The sequence below is a fragment of the Geotrypetes seraphini genome, chromosome 1, assembly GCF_902459505.1.
Source record: "Geotrypetes seraphini chromosome 1, aGeoSer1.1, whole genome shotgun sequence".
Taxonomy (NCBI): Eukaryota; Metazoa; Chordata; class Amphibia; order Gymnophiona; family Dermophiidae; genus Geotrypetes; species Geotrypetes seraphini.
This window is the reverse complement of record NC_047084.1, coordinates 456,604,666-456,623,314: the sequence shown is the minus strand read 5'-3', so window position 1 is coordinate 456,623,314 and position 18,649 is coordinate 456,604,666. Positions and strand designations below refer to the sequence as shown.

At 42.6% G+C, this 18,649-nt stretch overlaps 1 protein-coding gene and 1 long non-coding RNA gene across 4 annotated transcripts in view; both read right to left on the bottom strand.

The window, feature by feature from the left end:
- Positions 1-18,649, bottom strand: part of SYP (synaptophysin) — a 63,316-nt gene extending 44,667 nt beyond the window's left edge. For 2 of the 3 annotated variants that reach the window (XM_033922083.1, XM_033922074.1), the window contains exons 1-3: positions 18,516-18,590; positions 16,870-16,935; positions 15,845-15,951 (exon numbers count right to left, since the gene is read on the bottom strand). Coding sequence is in view for 2 of the 3 variants with exons in the window: in XM_033922074.1 (XP_033777965.1) it covers positions 15,845-15,886 (42 nt within the window). In the remaining variant the exon portion in view is untranslated. Of the gene's footprint in view, positions 1-15,844; positions 15,952-16,869; positions 16,936-18,515 lie in introns of all 3 variants that reach the window. The other variant, XM_033922065.1, reaches the window with a different exon arrangement.
- Positions 10,132-15,836, bottom strand: LOC117349095. Its single transcript, XR_004537114.1, has 2 exons — positions 14,884-15,836; positions 10,132-12,957 (listed from the first exon to the last, which is right to left on the bottom strand). It is a non-coding gene; the product is annotated as an uncharacterized LOC117349095 (long non-coding RNA).

Genomic DNA, 18,649 nt, shown 5'->3' with positions numbered 1-18,649 from the left:
AGAAGATGGTTCTTCCATAGACTGAACAGCACTGGGAATCGGAGTAGCTTGCAAAAAGGTAGAACTGTTAACCTTTCTGAAAGAGGGAAACAATTCTGCAAAGACAAAAATAGTACTACAAGAATCAGGATGTTTCAGTTTTGTTGCAACTGGTATAGAACTCTCAATGAGAGAGATTGGAGGATTCAAGCACAAGTTGGATGCCTTCCTTCTTGCATATCATATTGAGGGATACGGTAAATCCGGGTCTCCATATAGGAGTACCTAAATGGGCCGCCGCGTGTGCGGATCGCCGGACTAGATGGACCTCGGTATGATCCGGTGAAGGCGTTTCTTATGTTCTTATAAGCATAGAGGAATGACCAAATCTATGCAATTATCAGGGCATCCAAAGACAGATGAAGGGGAAAAGGAAGAATGGAACAATAGAGAGGAATCTTCATATTTTCCTCATGGCAAAGAGGTCAGTTGGAGAGGTTTGCATGTGAGTCTATCTCAATGAAAAGTCCCTCAAAAATGCAAATATACTTCAACTAGTCAACCAAATGATTTATCTGATATGCTGATATTATTTTGTGATTATAAGCAGGTCTCTGCACATAGGCTCAATGAGGTGCCTTGTTTCATCTCTTCCTGAATACAATGTGTTTGCAGATGCTGTATTACATTGTTTTTTGAGAGGAAAACCAATATTAGAGAATACAGACGCACATTGCTAGCTCCTATGGAAGAGACTAATTGGGGCACCTCATTGAGCTTATGTGCACAGATAACTAGGTCACTAGTGTAGAAACTTCTATGAACAAGAGTGAGAATCTTGAACTTTATTCTGAAAAGGGCCAGTAATCAGTGAAACTGACGTAAAGGTGGAGAGGCATAGCTGAATCTACTTTATTTAAAAAGAAAACATGCTGTACAATTCTGCAATGTCTGAAGGCACTTGGTCTGAGAAAGTGGCAAACCTGCATAAACGGAATTACAGTAGTCCAATTTTGAAATTAGGAATGCATGGATAGCTGTATGAAGTGAGTTGAAGTTTAAGAAATCTCTAAGTGCATTAAGTGAACGCAATACAAAGAAACCTGCTTTAATAGCATTGGAAATATGTTGAGAAAAAGATAATTTAGAATCGACTCATACCCCAAGATAGTGAAAGCCTAGAACAAGAGTGATAGTTTGTTCAAAGAGGATCAGAGGGATTTGGGGTTGATTTAGAGATCCAGTAATCCAGCATGCTGTTTGTTTTGTCTGGGTTCAATTTAAGCTTATGGGAAGAAACCCAAGTTGCAATTGCGTGCAAACAGGATTGTAAAGGTTGTAAGTCAATATGAAGAGGAAATGGAGAAAATATCATCTGCATAGATATAGAAACGAATATTGAAAGACTGAATCAAGTTAGCAAAAGGGTTGATGAAAATATTAAACAGGAGAGGAGAAAGTAATGACGCTTGTGAGATGCCACAATCCAGTTTATAAATTAGTGAATAAGTAGATCCTGAATAGATGCAGATTAAACTTAAACTTGAGATAGCATGATGCAATGTCCTTTAATACCTAAAAAACTAATGGACTAATTTTCAAGTGGAGCTATACATTCACTAGTGGCCAGTTAACATATAAATCCACTATCCTTAGATATTCAAAGTCTATACAGAATCAGATAATGCCAAGGTACAAATACATCATCTAACCACTCCAGCATTTTGGGGGTAATTTTATAAGCATCTGCCTGGTTTTAAATGGTAAGAATGGGTGTAAATGCTGGTATTTTATTAATTTACATGCATAAGTGGCCACTTACACAAGTAATTTACTGATTAGTGTGGAAGTACATGTAAAATGTCATGGTGTATACTTTAATAGTGGTTGTACACAGGAGTTGAGTTTTGGCTGGGTGTGGGCGGAGTCTGCACCTACACTTGCAGCTTATTAATTTTTTTAATTCATGCATATGTTTGTGGAAAGTAAGTTATCATTTCTACCTGCCCTCACGCTGGGTTAAGTATTAGCGCCTTTAGAAAAGCCATAAAAACTGCCTTATTCAACAAAATCACCACCTAAAAAAAAGTATCTACACCTAACACTACATATTATCCACTCCTGTTTTTAAGTCTGAAATGCCTAACATTAATTTTGCTGCCTTTTTAAGATTCTGCTTGCTATATTTCATTGCCTTTTGTAAGATTCTATGTGCTTTTTTGTAAGTTTTCTACATACTGTATCCCGGATTTCTACATATTGTAACTCACTGACTGTCCAGCTCTCTTCAGTGTGAACTGCCTAGAAGTCTCACGACTATGGCGGTATAGAAGAATAAAGTTATTATTATTATTATTTTTACATGCGCACCTGTTCTTTCATGCCTACGCTAGTATTTTATAAAGTCAAGTAGGCGTGTATTTGACTTTATGAAACGGGTATACATTTAGCTAATGAAAATGCACATTACTTATTTTCAAATATCAGAACATAAGAATAGTCTTACTGGGTCAGATCAATGGCCCATCAAGCCCAGTAGCCAGTTCTCACGGTGGTCAATCCAGGTCACTAGTACCTGGCCAAAACCTAAGGAGTAGCAATATTCCATGCTACCAATACAGGGCAAGCAGTGGCTTCCCCCATGTCTTTCTCAATAACAGACTATGGACTTTTCCTCTAGGAACTTGCAACTACAGGCTGCACTGTTTCACTGGTTTTTTTTCTACGTCATATTTGGTTCTGTTAAGTTTTCTGAGTTATTTTGCCTCCAGATAGACAAGGAGACAAGCAGACACTTTTACCCTTAAAACAGAAAATTTTCCAACAATGTTTGAGCTAGAAAAACTAATAATAATGCTGGATATCATAGATATAACTTCATCACACAGTATTTTAAATTTGAAAGTAACTTTTATTTACAGCTCTATACAAGACATTCACATTTGTACAGTACTGGGTCAGGTTTTTCGCCCACTGCACCTCATCCAGATTTAACCCTCCTGCAGAACAGTGGGGCTTGTTCAGATATCATGTTATCTTCTGAGGGTTGCACAGTATCCTCGTTGTATTCCAGGTGAGGCTGGATGCAGAGAAGGAGCTAGCAAAAGGAGAAAGCATCTGAGCTAATATATGCTCTCCACAAGACTTTTCACCACACTGCAGATAGAAAGGAGAGCTCCATTCTGCTGATAGTGTGCTTTATCATATTTAGCTGCCACAGGGTTTCATTGTTTTGGCAGATAATCTCTCTCCCCAACCTATGATCAGCTCACTCCCTTTGGAGAAACCTCACCTCTGTCCTCAGTTAAAGTGCCCTGCCCTGAATTTTCTGCCTTTTGTACTAAAGAGGCCAGTTCATAGAAACACTCTGGATTTTTCATCTTCAGAGTTCATGAACTTTGCAGAGGAAAATCTAGCAGGTGCTCCTCTGGTATCTTCAGCTCAATGTTTCCCTCCTCTCCCGCTGATGGGCTTTGCCCCCTCCCTGGATGATTCTTTTGCTCATGAGCTAAAAGTTCCAGATGAGTGCTGTCCATGGAATCTTCATCTTCTGAAGATAACAGAAAGACCATGACTTAGTTTACTATAATTCCCCTAACTATTATTCTTCAACAGACAATGTTCCGTCACACATCCTAGGCCCCTAAGATCTAGCTACCTGTCAGGGGAGAAAGAGAGAGAGGATAGATAGCATATAGGAAATCAACAGAAAGGAAGTTCGTCTATGGAAGCAGCAATCACAATGGTGAACAATTAGTCCAAATGAGAAATGGCAAGGGGCCAGACCTTGGAGAGGATATAGGAACTAGCTCTTCATACACGTTGAAGGCAGAAAACAACTTTACTTTTGATGATGGAAGAGGCTAGCACAGTACAGTGTGACGGCTATTTGAGACATGAGAAATCTGACTGCTGAGAACTTCCTAGTGGCCTTGTCTTGCCACCATGTGGATGAAAAAATGACTTCAGCATTAGGACAGGTTAATATTTGGAATGCATACTTAGGGCCCCTTTTACAAAGCTGTGGTAGTAAGTTCTGGCATGGCAAATGCAATGCAGCCTATAGAAATTGAATGGACTGTGTCACATTTGCTGCAAGGAAATCGCTACTGCGGCTTTCTAAAAGGAGCCCTTAGTGATGGTCATAGAAAAAATGGTTCCTTCAATGCTTTATGCACAAACACTTCCCATATCTCTCCCTAGAACTATGGATCCTTAAGCATCAAAGACCTAAACTTGAAAGAAAATGTCAAAAATGTCATATAAATGAAGACAGGCTCCGCTAAAAGGAATACATGGAAATGAACTGCCAGGCCTTAACAACAACCAAAATTACATTTAAAAAAGATTGCAATTTCAACCAAGCTGCTATTTAAAATAGTAAACAGGCCTCTACAAACCCTACAACAGAACTAGCCTTCCCAGTCACAACTAATCAGCAATGCTTTTGCCACATACTTTGTCAACAAAATTAGAGGTCTCCACAAGGGCCTACTGAAAGTCCCATCAAGCCTCCCATCAGCTAATGAAGAGACCACTTCCTCCTTCCTTCCATGCACAGGCAAAAAAGGGACTCATTCAATCAGGATAAAGAAAAAGCTCTTGAAAAAAATCCTGAAAGGTCTACAGCTGACAACCTGTCCTCTCTACAGTGAGCAAGCGTAGGCCTCTTTGAAAGGGCCATAAAAACTATATTAACTCCTCTCTTGTGAAAGGGAAGCTGCCAACAACAAACACTAAGAAGGGCTGTGGTATGCCCACTATTGAAAAAGAGCTTCCTTAACTACGGCAAATTTGAAAACTACCAACCAGTCTCTAGCATCCTTTTCCTGGCCAAATGCATATGTTTATTGACTAGAGAGTATGGAGTTTTTTTTGGTTTTTTTTTCTTTTCAAAATGTATAGAACAGACAGTCTGCATTTAGCTGGCTAAATAACAGGCCAGGCCCATGTCATAGAAACATAGAAATAGATGGCAGATAAGGGCCACGGCCCATCTAGTCTGCCCACCCCAATGACCCTCCCCTACCTTTCTCTGTGAATAGATCCCACGTGTCTATCCCATTTGGCCTTAAAATCAGGCACGCTGCTGGCCTCAATAACCTGAAGTGGAAGACTATTCCAGCGATCAACCACCCTTTCAGTGAAAAATAATTTCCTGGTGTCCCCGTGCAGTTTCCCGCCCCTGATTTTCCACGGATGCCCCCTTGTTGCCGCGGGACCCTTGAAAAAGAAGATATCTTCTTCCACCTCGATGCGGCCCGTGAGATACTGGTTTCAGACATGGAAATGGAACAGAGACAGTTCTTGTGACAGGAGTCTGCCCCAATAATAGGGTTTCTTACCAGCCTTTGTAACCATGCTTACAAGGCTGGCAGAAACAGGTATCTTGGCACAGTATTTACATGATTCAAGTATTTACATGATTCAAATACTATTTGTCAAACAGACAACAATCAGTTCTGTTCAGCCACAGCACATCATCATCTTGGGCACTGAACTGTGGGGTGCCACAAGAATCCATACTGTCTCCCATTTTATTTAATATCTACCTCAAGCCTTTAGCTAACCTGCTTCAGTCAATGGACATAAAATTCTACATCTATATCTGTGCAACTACTCATCCTCACTGAATCAGATCCACCCTCAGCTTTGAGGAAACTGAGTAGCTGTCTAACCTTTTAAGAATATGAACTCCCCACAAATCGCAGGTCAAGAACCATCACTTACTTTAATCCTGGAGAATCAAACAGCCTTTAAAAATTGTTTCTTCCTCCTGTGGCAACTCTGAAATCTGTCTCCATTTATTGAAAAGATGACCACAGTGATCTATGACTATCATGACTAGACTACTGTAATGCCCTGTACTTTGGTCAAACAAAAAACAAAAAACAAAAAAAGGTTTGTACCAGCTCCAGCTCACTCAAAATGCCAAAGCATGACTGATAAAAGGCTGCAAGCAGTGTGACCACATCACATTTTTGTGTTTATGTTTATTAAGGTACTTATATATCACCCTTCAAAGACCATCACGATGGTTTACATAAGATACAGCTGGAAAAGAACTAAATCAGTGACAGGACAGCAGAAAAAAAAAAGTACAACTACAAGATCAACCAAATGAGTCTTAAGGAGGGCATGGAACTTCAAGTAAGAATGTTCCGAACGCAGCTCCATAGGAAGCGAGTTCCAAAGTAATAGCAAAAAAGGCAGTGTTGTATTCAGGCGAGCCTTGTCATATGTACCAAAGGAAAAGCTAATTGATGGGCAGTTGCTGAGTAAAGAGAGCAGATAGGTCTATAAGGGACATGAAGAGAAGCTAAATAAAGAGGAAAACTAGAGTGCATTGTTTTGAAAGCAAATGTCAAACGTTTATGATCTATATGGGATTTATATTGGAAGCCAGTGATTATCCTTAAAGAATGGGGGGTTACATGATTGAAACACCGGTATGTGCAAACAACCTGATAGCAGTATTCTGCAACAACTACACTGGCTACCAGTACCCTATAGGGCTAAATTTAAAACTCTATCTTTGATTTTTAAGGTCCTCAGACAAAATGGGCCAGAACACTTAAAGACTATATTAACCCTCTACAAACCTTTGAGACTTCTAAGGTCCTCTCAAGGAAATTGCACAATGTAATACCCACCAGCAAGCCTTCTCAGAAGTAGTTCCCATACTATAGAACTCATTCTCAAGGTGGGGGTGGACGGCTACTTCTAACTCAAGACTACCTCTACCATCTCTTCCACGGCTTTGTAAAACGGGATCTAAGTATTTTCTCTTCTAAGTATTGTAGAAACAACATTAGCATCATATCCTAGCATCATATCTACCCTGTTTCCCCGAATATATGACACTGTCTTATATTTTTAAAAACTCCAAAATATGCACAAGGTCTTATTTTCAGGGGGATGTCTTATTTTTCCATGAAGAAGAATACAGTACACATTTATTGCTGAAAAAAAGACATTTATTACCTGTATATGGTACAGGTCATCACAAACCAGAAAAGCTGTATCACAAACCAGAAAAAACTGTATCACAAACCAGAAAAACATTTAAGGCCCTGATTCTCCAAAAGTGCGTCCCGATTTTAGGCAGCTGTAGACGTCCTACAGCTGTCTAATCAGCCAATCGGGATGCACGTTTTAAAAAAAAAAAAATGCTCCCCAGGCAGGCCGCCCGGGAGAGGCGTCCTATACTAAACGCCGATTCTGTAACCGGCGTCTTTAGAGAATCGGGTTAAATTAGGCGCGGCCACTATACTTATGGCAGCAAGGGATCTCCCTGCTGCAATATGTATAGCGGCCGCGGTTGTTGCGGCCGCCTGTCCCATCACCGACAGGAGAATGCCTAACTCCTCCTGTCAGAACCCCGAGCCCCCTCCCCCCAAACTCGTAATCGCCGACAGGAGGATGCCCAACTCCTCCTGTCGGAACCCCGGAACCCCCTCCCCCCCAAACTCGTAATCGCCGACAGGAGGATGCCCAACTCCTCCTGTCGGAACCCCGGAACCCCCTCCCCCCCCAAACTCGTAATCGCCGACAGGAGGATGCCCAACTCCTCTTGTCGGAACCCTGGAACCCCCTCCCCCCCAAACTCGTAATCGCCGACAGGAGGATGCCCAACTCCTCCTGCCGGAAAGCCCAACGACCCCCCGCCCCAACTAATCTCCCTCCCCCAACTAACCTTTCAATGTTGGTCAGCTGGACGGGTCTTGCTGCCGTCCAGCCGACGGGTCTGCCTCGTGGAAATGAGATGGCACGCCCCTTCCCGGCCCATCCCCGCTAAATCTAAGGCCTGATTGGCCCAGGCTAGGCACCTTGGCCAATCAGGCCTTAGGATTAGTGGGGATGGGCGGACCCGCTATGCCTAAGGCCTGATTGGCCCAGGCGCCTTAGGCCCCACCAGTAGGCGGAGCTTTGGGACGGATGGGCCAATCCGGCCTCATTCCGTCGTTGGCTGCCTGCCGGACAGGCGGGTTTGGTTCCCGTCTGTCCGGCCAACTACAGAAAAGTACGGGGAAGGGGGGTGGGGGGTGTCGTGGGGGTCGTCCAGGGGGTCGCGGGTCAGCTGGGGGGGCAGTCGGAGGTTCTTGGGGGGGGCGGTCGTTGGAGGGAGGGGGGTTTGCGTCGAGGGCAGGAGGGCCTGGGATCCCTCCTGCCCGTAATGTAGTGCGGGATGGGGGTAGGGGGTCGCCGTGGCCTGGAGGGTTTGGGCTCCCTCCTGGCCCGAACAACTAGCGGGGGGGGGAGGGGTCGCCAGGGCCAGGAGGACTTGGGCTCCCTCCTGGCCCGATATTGTCGGGGAGTTGGGGAGTCGGCGGGGCAAGAGGGCTTGGGCTCCCTTTTGCCCCGATAGTGTCGGAGGGGCAAGAGGGCTTGGGCTCCCTCTTGCCCCGATCGTGTCGGGGGTGCCGCGGTTGGCTGGGGCAAGAGGGCTTGAGCTCCCTCTTGCCCCGATCGTGTCGGGACCGCCAAGAGGAAGCAGCAGGACACCGGTAGGAGCTTCTACATGATGGGGGTGGTCGGGAGGCTGTGGGGGTGCTTGCCAAATAGTGCCTTATTTTCAGGGGGGGGCCTTATATTTCCCAGGTGGGGAAAAAAAGGGGGGTGTCTTACTAAAGGAGGAGGTCCTATAATGGGGGAAACACGGTATGCTATTTGAATGTTTTAATGCATATCTATTAGATGTTTCACTGGTGTTATGCTCAGGGCTGTGGAGTCGGAGTCGAGTAGTCGGAGTCGGAGGAAATTTCGGGTACCTGGAGTCGGAGTCGGACTCAGAGTCAGAAGTACAAAAAACTGAGGAGTCGGAGTCGGAACATTTATCTACCGACTCCATTTTTGAACTTGGCATACCAATCACGACCGATTCTTTCAGCTATAGCACCCACTATATACACAGCACAAATGTTGAGAGCAGCTTCTGCGGCCTTAGAACCTTGATTAAAAGCAAAAAGAAGGTGGTGTCGAAAATGCTCATTTCTCTCAACTTGACATTCCATTTTAACAATCTGAAAATTAACCAGTGCTGTGGAGTCGGAGTCGAGGAGTTGGAGTCGGAGGAAATTTCGGGTACCTGGAGTCGGAGTCTGAAGTACAAAAAACTGAAGAGTCGGAGTCAGAGTCGGAGTTGGAACATTTATCTACCGACTCCACAGCCCTGGTTATGCTGACCTAACATGCTATTATGGTAACATTTGTACTGTACTAACATGCAAGCAAGCCTTAGGGGGTTTTCTCGCCTATGATAGAATGCTGAAAGGGGGCTAATTAACAATTTAAGCTCTCCTTTCTAGTTTTAAAGCAATGTCAGCTTTGTAACATCTTAGGCATTTCCCCTATTGCGTTGTACTGGCTTGAAGTTAGCTTGTAGCTATATGTTTATGAGCACCCCTCCTGCTTCCAACTGTAAAGATACAGGAAGGGTGATGGGTCCGTGGTTTTAAAGGGCAGAAGACGCCAGGAGAGTCAGCCAGGATAGAAGCGACTGGTCTTCAGCAGTCGCTTCTTTTCTGATCGGCAAGCCCAATCGGTCTTACAAAAAATGGTTAGTGAATCGCTGCCCTCCAAAATTTGCATGCCATTCCCCTCACTTGTATGCACGGATCAGGATGGGATCGCTACACACGTTAGTGAATTGGGTCGGAGGGAAATCGGGTCACAAACTAAATTGGAGTACGGTATTGGGGTTCAAGAAGGGATTAGATGATTTCCTGAAGGAAAAGGGGATAGAGGGGTATAGATAAAGGATTACTATATAGGTCTTGGACCTGGTGGGCCGCCGCGTGAGCAGACTGCTGGGCGTGATGGACCTCTGGTCTGACCCAGCAGAGGCACTGCTTATGTTCTTATGGAGTGCCCACACCAGCTTAAAGAGAGTCGCCAAGTTACCCAGTTTGAAAAAGATTATAGGCTAGTCCTATCTTTCTGACAACCTTATCACATTTGCAGCATGGATTATAAATTTCACAAACATCTCCCTCCTGGAGCTGGGTAACTTAACTTCTCTGCATTAGAAAGTTTACTAATGCTTCCATTGGTTCCTGAAAACTCACAGGGGTTTCTTACAAAAGAGGCTTGGGTACCTTCCTCAAAAGAAAAACCTTATTCTGAGTTACTTCCCTTTAGAATGAAAATAGCCCACGTTTCCAAGTTTATTTATAATTTCATATACCATCTATCAATGATTATCTAGATGGTTTATAATCATAAATGAATAAAAACATATAATAAAATCTACATACAGATAATTAGGATTTGATATAGTAGGGGAGTTACAGTACCTGTAAAACTGACTGGACAGAAGGGAAAGAACATTAGATTTTTAAAAAATACATCGAGATTAAAAAAAAAATTAAACTGGGAGTAGGGAAAGGATAGTACATGAAGGGTGAGATCACTTCGATAGAAGCATTTTGCTGAGAGAGCCAAGAGGAAGCCTTTTAAGGAGAAGACAGAGGCTCAAGTATTAAAGGCTCTTGTTTAATGAAAAGGAGAAGAGCATTCCAGAGTGTAGGTGCCATCATGGAGAAGATAGCTTTTCGGGTGGAATCATAGAAGAGTTCACGAGTGGAAGGGACTAGTAACAGATTTTGATTATTGGAGCGTAATGTTCTGGTTGTGGAATAGGGAATCAGATGTTTGTAAATAAAGGATGGGAAGTTGAAGTGTTTAGTTTTATATGTGAGAAGGAGAATTTTGAATGTAATGTAGTGGGAGATAGGAAGCCAGTGTACGTTGCGCAGAAGGGGGGTGACGTGGTCGAATTTTTTTTGAATGGTAAGAGTTTAACTGCCATGTTTTGCAGTATTTGTAATCAACAAATTTCTATCTGTGTAATGCCCTAATATAGCGAGTTGCAGTAGCCAAGCAAGGATAAGAATGTTTATTGATGGGGGGGAGGGTGTTTCGAGAAATGATGTGATTGAGCGTATGAGTTTTAATTTATAGAAGCATTTCTGAATGACCGAGCTGATTTGGTCATGAAAAATTAGGTTTTGGTCCAAGATAATCCCTAGTATTTTAACCTTTGTGTCCATCTGAACTGGGGTAGAGTCTATGCTAATAGGTGAAGCCAGTAGGTCTTTATCTGGAGCCAGAAACTGTATACTTTTGTGTAATCTGAAAAATGTTTTAAATGCCATGGCCCTTGGGTTTAGGATACCCTCATATACAACAAATTCTGTTTAAAGCCATTTTTCAGAGCCTCTACTTCTATGACTCCAACTCCTGGTATTCCAGTCCAGGGGCTACAGCTATCTTTGCTTCATTGTAGAGGGGCTGGGAATAAAGGGGGATCATTCCTGCCCCAACACTATACCACAAAGGATACCCCCAGTAAGTGCCAGGAGGATCTACTGCATCTTTGGGGGGGTGTATGTTGCTTAACAATGGTACCAGGGGGTTTAGTGGGGATTTAGGGGTGGATCAGATGTTGTTCCTGGAAGGTGCAGGTTGTTACGGAAGATTTGGGTTGGGTTGGAGTGGGTAGAGGGGTTGGAGTGATTTGTCATGAGTTGATTTTTTCTTTTTAGTAATAAATAATAAAAAAACCTCTTAATAAATAATATTGCCCTGAAACAAAAAACATATATATAAAACCAAAATAAAGCAAAATCAAAGTGTCTAAAAACAAAACAAAATTTTTCTGCCTTCACTTCCCTGATTCACATTCTCTTATATACTTGTGATGTGCGGAAAATCATCATCTTAATAAAGACTGCACCGGATCTAACCAAATATAAAATATTTACTTATTTTAAATTATTTTCAGTGACAACTATGGACTGAAAATGGGAAAAGGGGCTACATGGAGATCTGTATAACAGGTAAATTACACTCCTGTATCGTAAGACTGCCATGGCTGGTGGGTGATTTGATGATTTTGTTCAACTTCTAGGCTGACTATAACTCATACTTGCTCACTTGCACACTTGCTCATCTTGTGGCAATTCGCAAGTGGTCTGATCCTGAAAAGGTTGGTGCTCTGGGTGTTGAGGACCTTGTGATCTGTTCTCCAGTGAGGATTATTTGCTTCAGAAATCAATTGAGGGTCTGTATGTCAGAAAGTAGGTTCCCCCCACTGCAAGCCTTGGAGGGTCTTCTAAAAAAACTTAGGGCTGCACTGGTGCTGATCCCTCAGCAAGCTGTGGAGATAAGAAAAAGAATTGCCACACTGGAACAGACCGAAAGTCCATCAAGCCCAACATCACCTCTTTGACCGTCAACAGATCATTTTAGAAGCCTTGTGCACCAGTTCTACATGTAAATAGTGGCATTTGCACATGCAGATGGTGTGTCTTTGTAAATGTTGATTTTCCAGTGCTGCCCAGATTCAAAGGAGATGTGTTTCAGATGTGGTTTGTGAGGTCCAAAAATTATTCCTTTATTCCAGATCATGCCCAGGAATACATGCATATTTTTTAAAATTTTGCTATCAGCTTTTGCATCCTTTTCGTGGCATACATAATGCTTGTTTCAGCCAGAGGTTTAGAAATGAATTGAGAAGGAGATTCTGCTTAACCCTCTGGTGGTTTAAATGACCTTTAAAATTTTAAAAACTTGTTTTCAAGAGCTTGGCTGCTCTTACACTTGTGATTCTCTGCAATATGACTCATAAGGATAAGCACTGTCACTTATACACATAAGTAGCAAACTCAGCACTTATATGTGTCACACTTAGGAGTTGCCACCTGGAAATTGTGAATGCCCCAACTTGTATGTTCCATTTATGGCCTAGTTACCCTATGCAGAATGGGAATTTCAGTTTTAAAACAATATAAGAGCCTTCCTTATTACTGCCCTGTTGCAGATATTAGGGGTTCCCAAGGAAGTTAGGATTGTCCAGAGGATAAGCAGTGCAAGGCAGCAGGATCAGAGGGGAGGGCAGGTGAGAAGTCAAGGGCAGATGGTCCACAGGTCTGGTGGAGGGTTCTTCTAGAGTGTCTGTCATCAATTCAGAGGTATCTGTTAGACAAGAAAGAGGTGACTGTTAATTCAGTTAGCATGAAGACACAGGCATTATTCTGTAGGTTCGAAAATGGTCCAGACTAGAACTCTGTATAGTGAAAGTTCCTATAGTAGCAACTGTATGTATTTCCATAGATAGCAACTCTTTTGTGTTTTGGCTGTTAGCAACCTGCAAGATGCCATACTACTTAGGGGTAAAAATAGATGTATCAGGAGATTTAGTCACTCTTTCACCTTCAAGTTGACAGAGCTCTGGAATAGTTTACTGCTTTCACTAAGAAGTTAAGCCCTGAAGACATTCTTGTTTGCTAAACACTTTGGAAATTAATCATTTTTATCTTTTAATTTAGATTATTTTTTCAGTTCCTCTGTATTATGTTATCATTTAGTGTTAACCGAGTCGAGCTCCATTTTGCTTGATGACCCAGTCTATAAAACTAAGGTTTAGATTAGATTAGATAGCACATTTTTATCTATGGTTCCCCGTATGTATATCCCTGAAGTAAAAGAAAGGTTAATGTGACCAGAAAAAGTATAATATGTGCTTTCTGTGAACAGCATCCATCCAAAGAAAAGAGAGGGATGCTGAAAAAGTCAAAGACCCAGAGAAGAGTACTTTGACAGACACTCTGATGTTGATGCAGAAAGCTACACAGTAGAGCTGCATGCTGATGGCTCGGTGTACGGCTCCTCTATGCAAAATGTAATGAGAAAATATTCCGCAGCAATGCAATAAACAAATGAGATGTAAATTTATAGCACGAGAACTTGCGCGCTAATCATGGAAAACTACTGGATACATACAAAGAAAGGTCCTCCAGTGAGAATGCCTTCACTCTCCACATGTCTAAAGAAAATGAAAAGTATCAGCTCACATCTCTGTGTGTGTTATTCTGCCTAACAAAAATTTATTGCACTTAAAACATTTGCGAAGCTGATATTTATACGCAGAACATCATTCTGGTTCATGTGCAGATGCGTGCTGGTGCTTTGGTGTTCTTTGTTACTTCCAGCTCTGTCTTTTAAAGTTGCAGGCATTTGCTAGGGACTCAGAAAAAAAAAAATTACCTAGCAGTAAATCCCCAACTAACTACTATACTGTCTTGAACCTGATGATGAATTTCTCCCATACTGTGTGCATTCAAATCTTCTGTTTACTTTTGTGCATTATCATTAAAACCAATAGGAGGAAATTTTTTTTCACTCAGAGAATAGCTAAGCTCTGGAATGCAGGTTGTGGTAAGAGAGGAGAGCGTAGCTGGTTTTCAGAAAGGTTTGGACAATTTCCTAGAGGAAAAGTCCATAGTCTGTTATTGAGAAAGACATGGGAGAAGCCACTGCTTGCCCTGGATCGGTAGCATGGAAAGTTGCTACTCCTTGGGTTTTGACCGGGTACTAGTGACCTGGATTGGCCACTGTCAGAACAAGCTACTGGGCTTGATGGACCATTCTGAATATTGACTTCTGTGCTGAATCCTTTCTGCACTGTGCACCCAATAACATGCATATACAGTACATCTTGTGGCAACCATGCGCTTCTGCTTGTAGCTTTCTGCATCAGCCTTTCTGTGTAGCAGAAGGCAAAATTTCTGAAAAGGAAGCTCCCTAGTAAGAGTGGAGGATAAACTATATTTTGAAAAGGAGTGACACTGATTAGGAATTCAATTTTACTTTAATAACCAACCTTTGATTAATATCTCTAAGAGAAATACAATTAAATGAGTCAACATGGTTAGTTGTATATGTGGGTGAAAGAGAGCGAACAGGGGTACATGGCTGCAGTAATGTGCTTGTGTACTATGTGCAGGTGACAGAGATAGTCTCCTACTCAGAGGTCAACTACTGTCTGGACTACAGTGTCAGTATGTATAACATGGCTTGTCAGAGTAAAGACAGGATCTCCTTTAAAGCTTCTGTACTTACCCAAAGCTGACTTGCTCCAGCTATTTGGTCTTGCGGAGCCTCAGTTTCTAAGCCTTTTTCTTCAGGTCTTTCAGCTTCCTCTGGTAGGTGGCTCATTCATTAGAGCATTAGAAGAGGGCCTGCAAGGGAGCAATCACAACAACCAGGTTCTGCCACTTCCCAGCTACTGGGAAGAGGTGGCTTTTCTCTGGCAGGAATAACTCGGCCAGAGCTTGAAATACTTGGCTGAAAACTGTGGCAGAATGCCATCTTTGACAGGCACTCCACTCACACAGGAACTGGAAATAGAGCACTTGCAGTCTAGCTGCAAAAAATACACTCATTTATCCACCATGATCTTACATTTGTGGCTAAAGAGAGATCTTCAGAACAGTGTGACTCACATAGCAGCTGTTTCAAAATGTGGGGCAAATGTTAGGCAACTGCAGACAGGCAGTTATTCAACTTAGGAACCATTTTGAAAAATTGGTCTTTTGATGTCACCCTTGGTTGAGAATATAGGGCATAGAATCTAAGGTGCGTTAGGGCCTTAACGCACGGAATAGCGCGCGCTAAAATGCCGCGCTGCTAGCCGCTGCCGCCTCCTCTTGAGCAGGCGGTAGTTTTTCAGCTAGTGCGCGCTATAGCGCGTGCTAATCCGGTGCGTGCGCTAAAAACGCAAGCGCAGCTTTGTAAAAGGAACCCATAGTGTTTGTGGTTTCTAGCACTGACTATCCCTTCCCTGTTTACTGTCTCTTTCTGCTAGGGGTAGACAGAGAGGCCTCCACCTGCCAGCCCTTCCCATATCACTGTCTCTTTGGGCAAGATATTTGCAAAGGATTTGCTTCACTCTCCAATAATGTCAGTCCATCACTGGTCATTGTTCCACTGGGCAGAGGATACACTCTTCAGCCCTATAGGTATCTCGTTCACATTAGCCCTCGCCTTCTCTTTTTGTCCTTTATCTTTCCCTCTTTCTCACTCTCTTGTCTTCTCTCCTTCCCATTCTGCAGCTGTCATACATATGAGAGATGTAATCACTTATTGTCCCTGCTGTCGTTTCACCATCTGGACTCCTGGCAGTATTAGCTGGGAAAAGCAGAGAAGAGAGAAAGAGCGTAGGAGGAAAAGCGCAAAGGAATCATTGTATTTCTCACTTTTTCTTTCCTCTTCCTTGTCTCATTTTAACTCTTTCTCTTTAGTTAATTCATTCTCTCATTACTGTTTCTTTTATAGTGTTTCTTTCTTTCTGTTCTCCCCATTTAAAATTCTCTTTTTTTTTTTTTTTTGGTTTCTTAATGTTTTTCTGTCTCTTACTTCGGGAACATATGATTAGTCACATCACTTGTTATTTCTTTCTGTCTCTTATTCAGGTAACATGATAATTAGTCACATCATTTGAGGAAGGGATATTTGTTATGTCCTTATACCATATGAAGACTAGAAATATAATAACTCATGCATTGCATAAAGAATTCCATGTAAGATATGAATTGATGTGTAATATTTCAGTGTTATCATAAACATGATAAATGGATGTATGATCATTTCCTATATCACTTGGTAGTCTTAGGTCTTTCTATACTTTCTGATGAACAGTTTCAGAGCTGAGATGCCATTTTTCCTTCTTAAGAGACCAGAAAGACTTATGTATCTCTTCTAATGACTGGCAACATCCATGCATTTCCCCAGGACATTCCTCTCAGAGATTAGCAGAGTTTGTCATCTCCCCATAATGTTGCTTTGACCAAGATCTCCCTTGATTTTCATACTACCCTTGGCCTATCTCTGGTGTTTGCAAAGCTCAGGACATGCCAGTCATTAGTAACTTTCATGTATGAGAATACATTTTGCCTATAGGTGCTTATAAAGAATGACTCTCTAGGTAACAAGAGAAAAAGTTCCCACTATCCTGGAAATCCTGTATGAGTCCTCATTATTTAAGAACACAATAATTGCTATTAATTGGGGAAGAATGTGACAGAGATATCAACATTCTCTACTCACCCACTCCAGGAGCTTAATGAAACCCAAAGGTTCCTTCACAATCCGAAACTGCCCTCCAGCCACAAGCTAAGGGTGACAGTGAAGATTACAAGAGAGACAAATAGAGAGGCATTATCAAAGACAGAGAAATTGATCAGGGACAGAAAATGCAAGAGAGTTATTATACGACTGAGATCATCAGCAGAAAAAGTTTCAAAAAGGAAGACTGAGAAACCAGACAGTTGTTAGAGAGCTTATTATGAGATATCACAGACTATAACTATGGGCTCCTTTTACTAAGGTGCGTTAGGGCCTTAATGCGCGGAATAGCGTGCGCTAAATTGCCACGCGTGCTAGACCTTAACGCCAGCATTGAGCTGGCGTTATTCTAGAAGTGTACCGCGCGGTGTAGCACGTGGTATTTTTGTGCGTGTGCTAACAACGCTAGCGCATCTTAGTAAAAGGAGCCCTATGTGAGAGAGAACGAGAGAGAGAGAGAGTGCTAACATCAGACAGAGATAATACCACACCAGAGACCAGGCCTGCCTTTCACACATTGCTCCTTCACCCATCATTAAACAAAAACTACACACCTCCCAAACCAGACTCCTCCCATTACCACATAACAAAGCAAGATGCATTCAATAATGCCAGAATCCTTCTTCAGTCAAAACATATAAAGATAGAATGAAATGCTATTATTGCCTTCAGCATGAACAGATAATGTATAATAAAATATTGTGGGAATCTGAGCTAAAATAACTGTAGTGTGGCAGTATTCACAGACAGGGCACAAGGATTCTAACAACATATAGCATTTTCTGTTCCTGGCTTTTCTCACATTATAAACCAAGATATTTGTCCGTACAAACAAGGAATAAATATATCTTCCTTTTATTGGTGTTGTTCAAAATGACAGGCACAGATTCTGGACAGACAGATGGAAAGGTAGGAAGACAGATACATAGGCAGGAATAATCCAGACAAGCTAGCCACTGTTAAGAGAGAGACTGGCAAGTACAGTATATTGAAAAATGCGATAAAAGGAAAGATGATAATGAGGCTGCAGCGGCTGCTGCTGTGTCCTCCCCTCCCTCTGTCCCTCCAGGTGATCTTTGCTGCTTGTTTTGCTCAAAGGCTGCAGGAATGGATCCTGGGAAGGGATAGAGGAATGAAGAGAGGGATGAAGACATGGATGCTAGGGGGTGTCTCCTCCTCAAATTTTCTTCCCCCCTCCCTCCGTGTGGTTGCTGCTTAGTTTGCCTGCCAAAGGATGGGAAAAGGGGATATACTGTTGTTAGAGGAGTGGAAAAGGACAGCAATGAGGAAAGAAGCTCCTTCACTGGCAGTTTGGAAGGGATGATATTAATGGAGGGACAGAGCCTACTAATGAAAGAGTGATGATAGCGATGGAGGGACAGAGGCTGCTGCTGAGGATGAGGATGGGGATTGCAGATATTTCCTCTGTATACTTGCTATATGGAATGATGGATGGAACCAGCTTGCAGTATCTCTCTCTCTGTTCCTCTCTCCCTTTCTTTCTGTATAGCTGTAGCTTGCATTGCTGGTTGCCGAGCGGGTCTGCTTCCCTGGAAATCCCCTTCTCACATCCCCGCGCTCTACCCGCGGGTCGTTGTCTAAGGTGCTGAACCTGCCGCCGCTCTCACCTGATTCAACACATCCATGTTCGCTGGATCAGCAGCAACGCAGCGGGAGGCGGTGCTTTCTCTGGAATAGCCCAGCACTCTGTAAAAGGGAGGGGAAAAGAACAGCCGGGTGGAGGAAGTGCGTCACAGTGCTG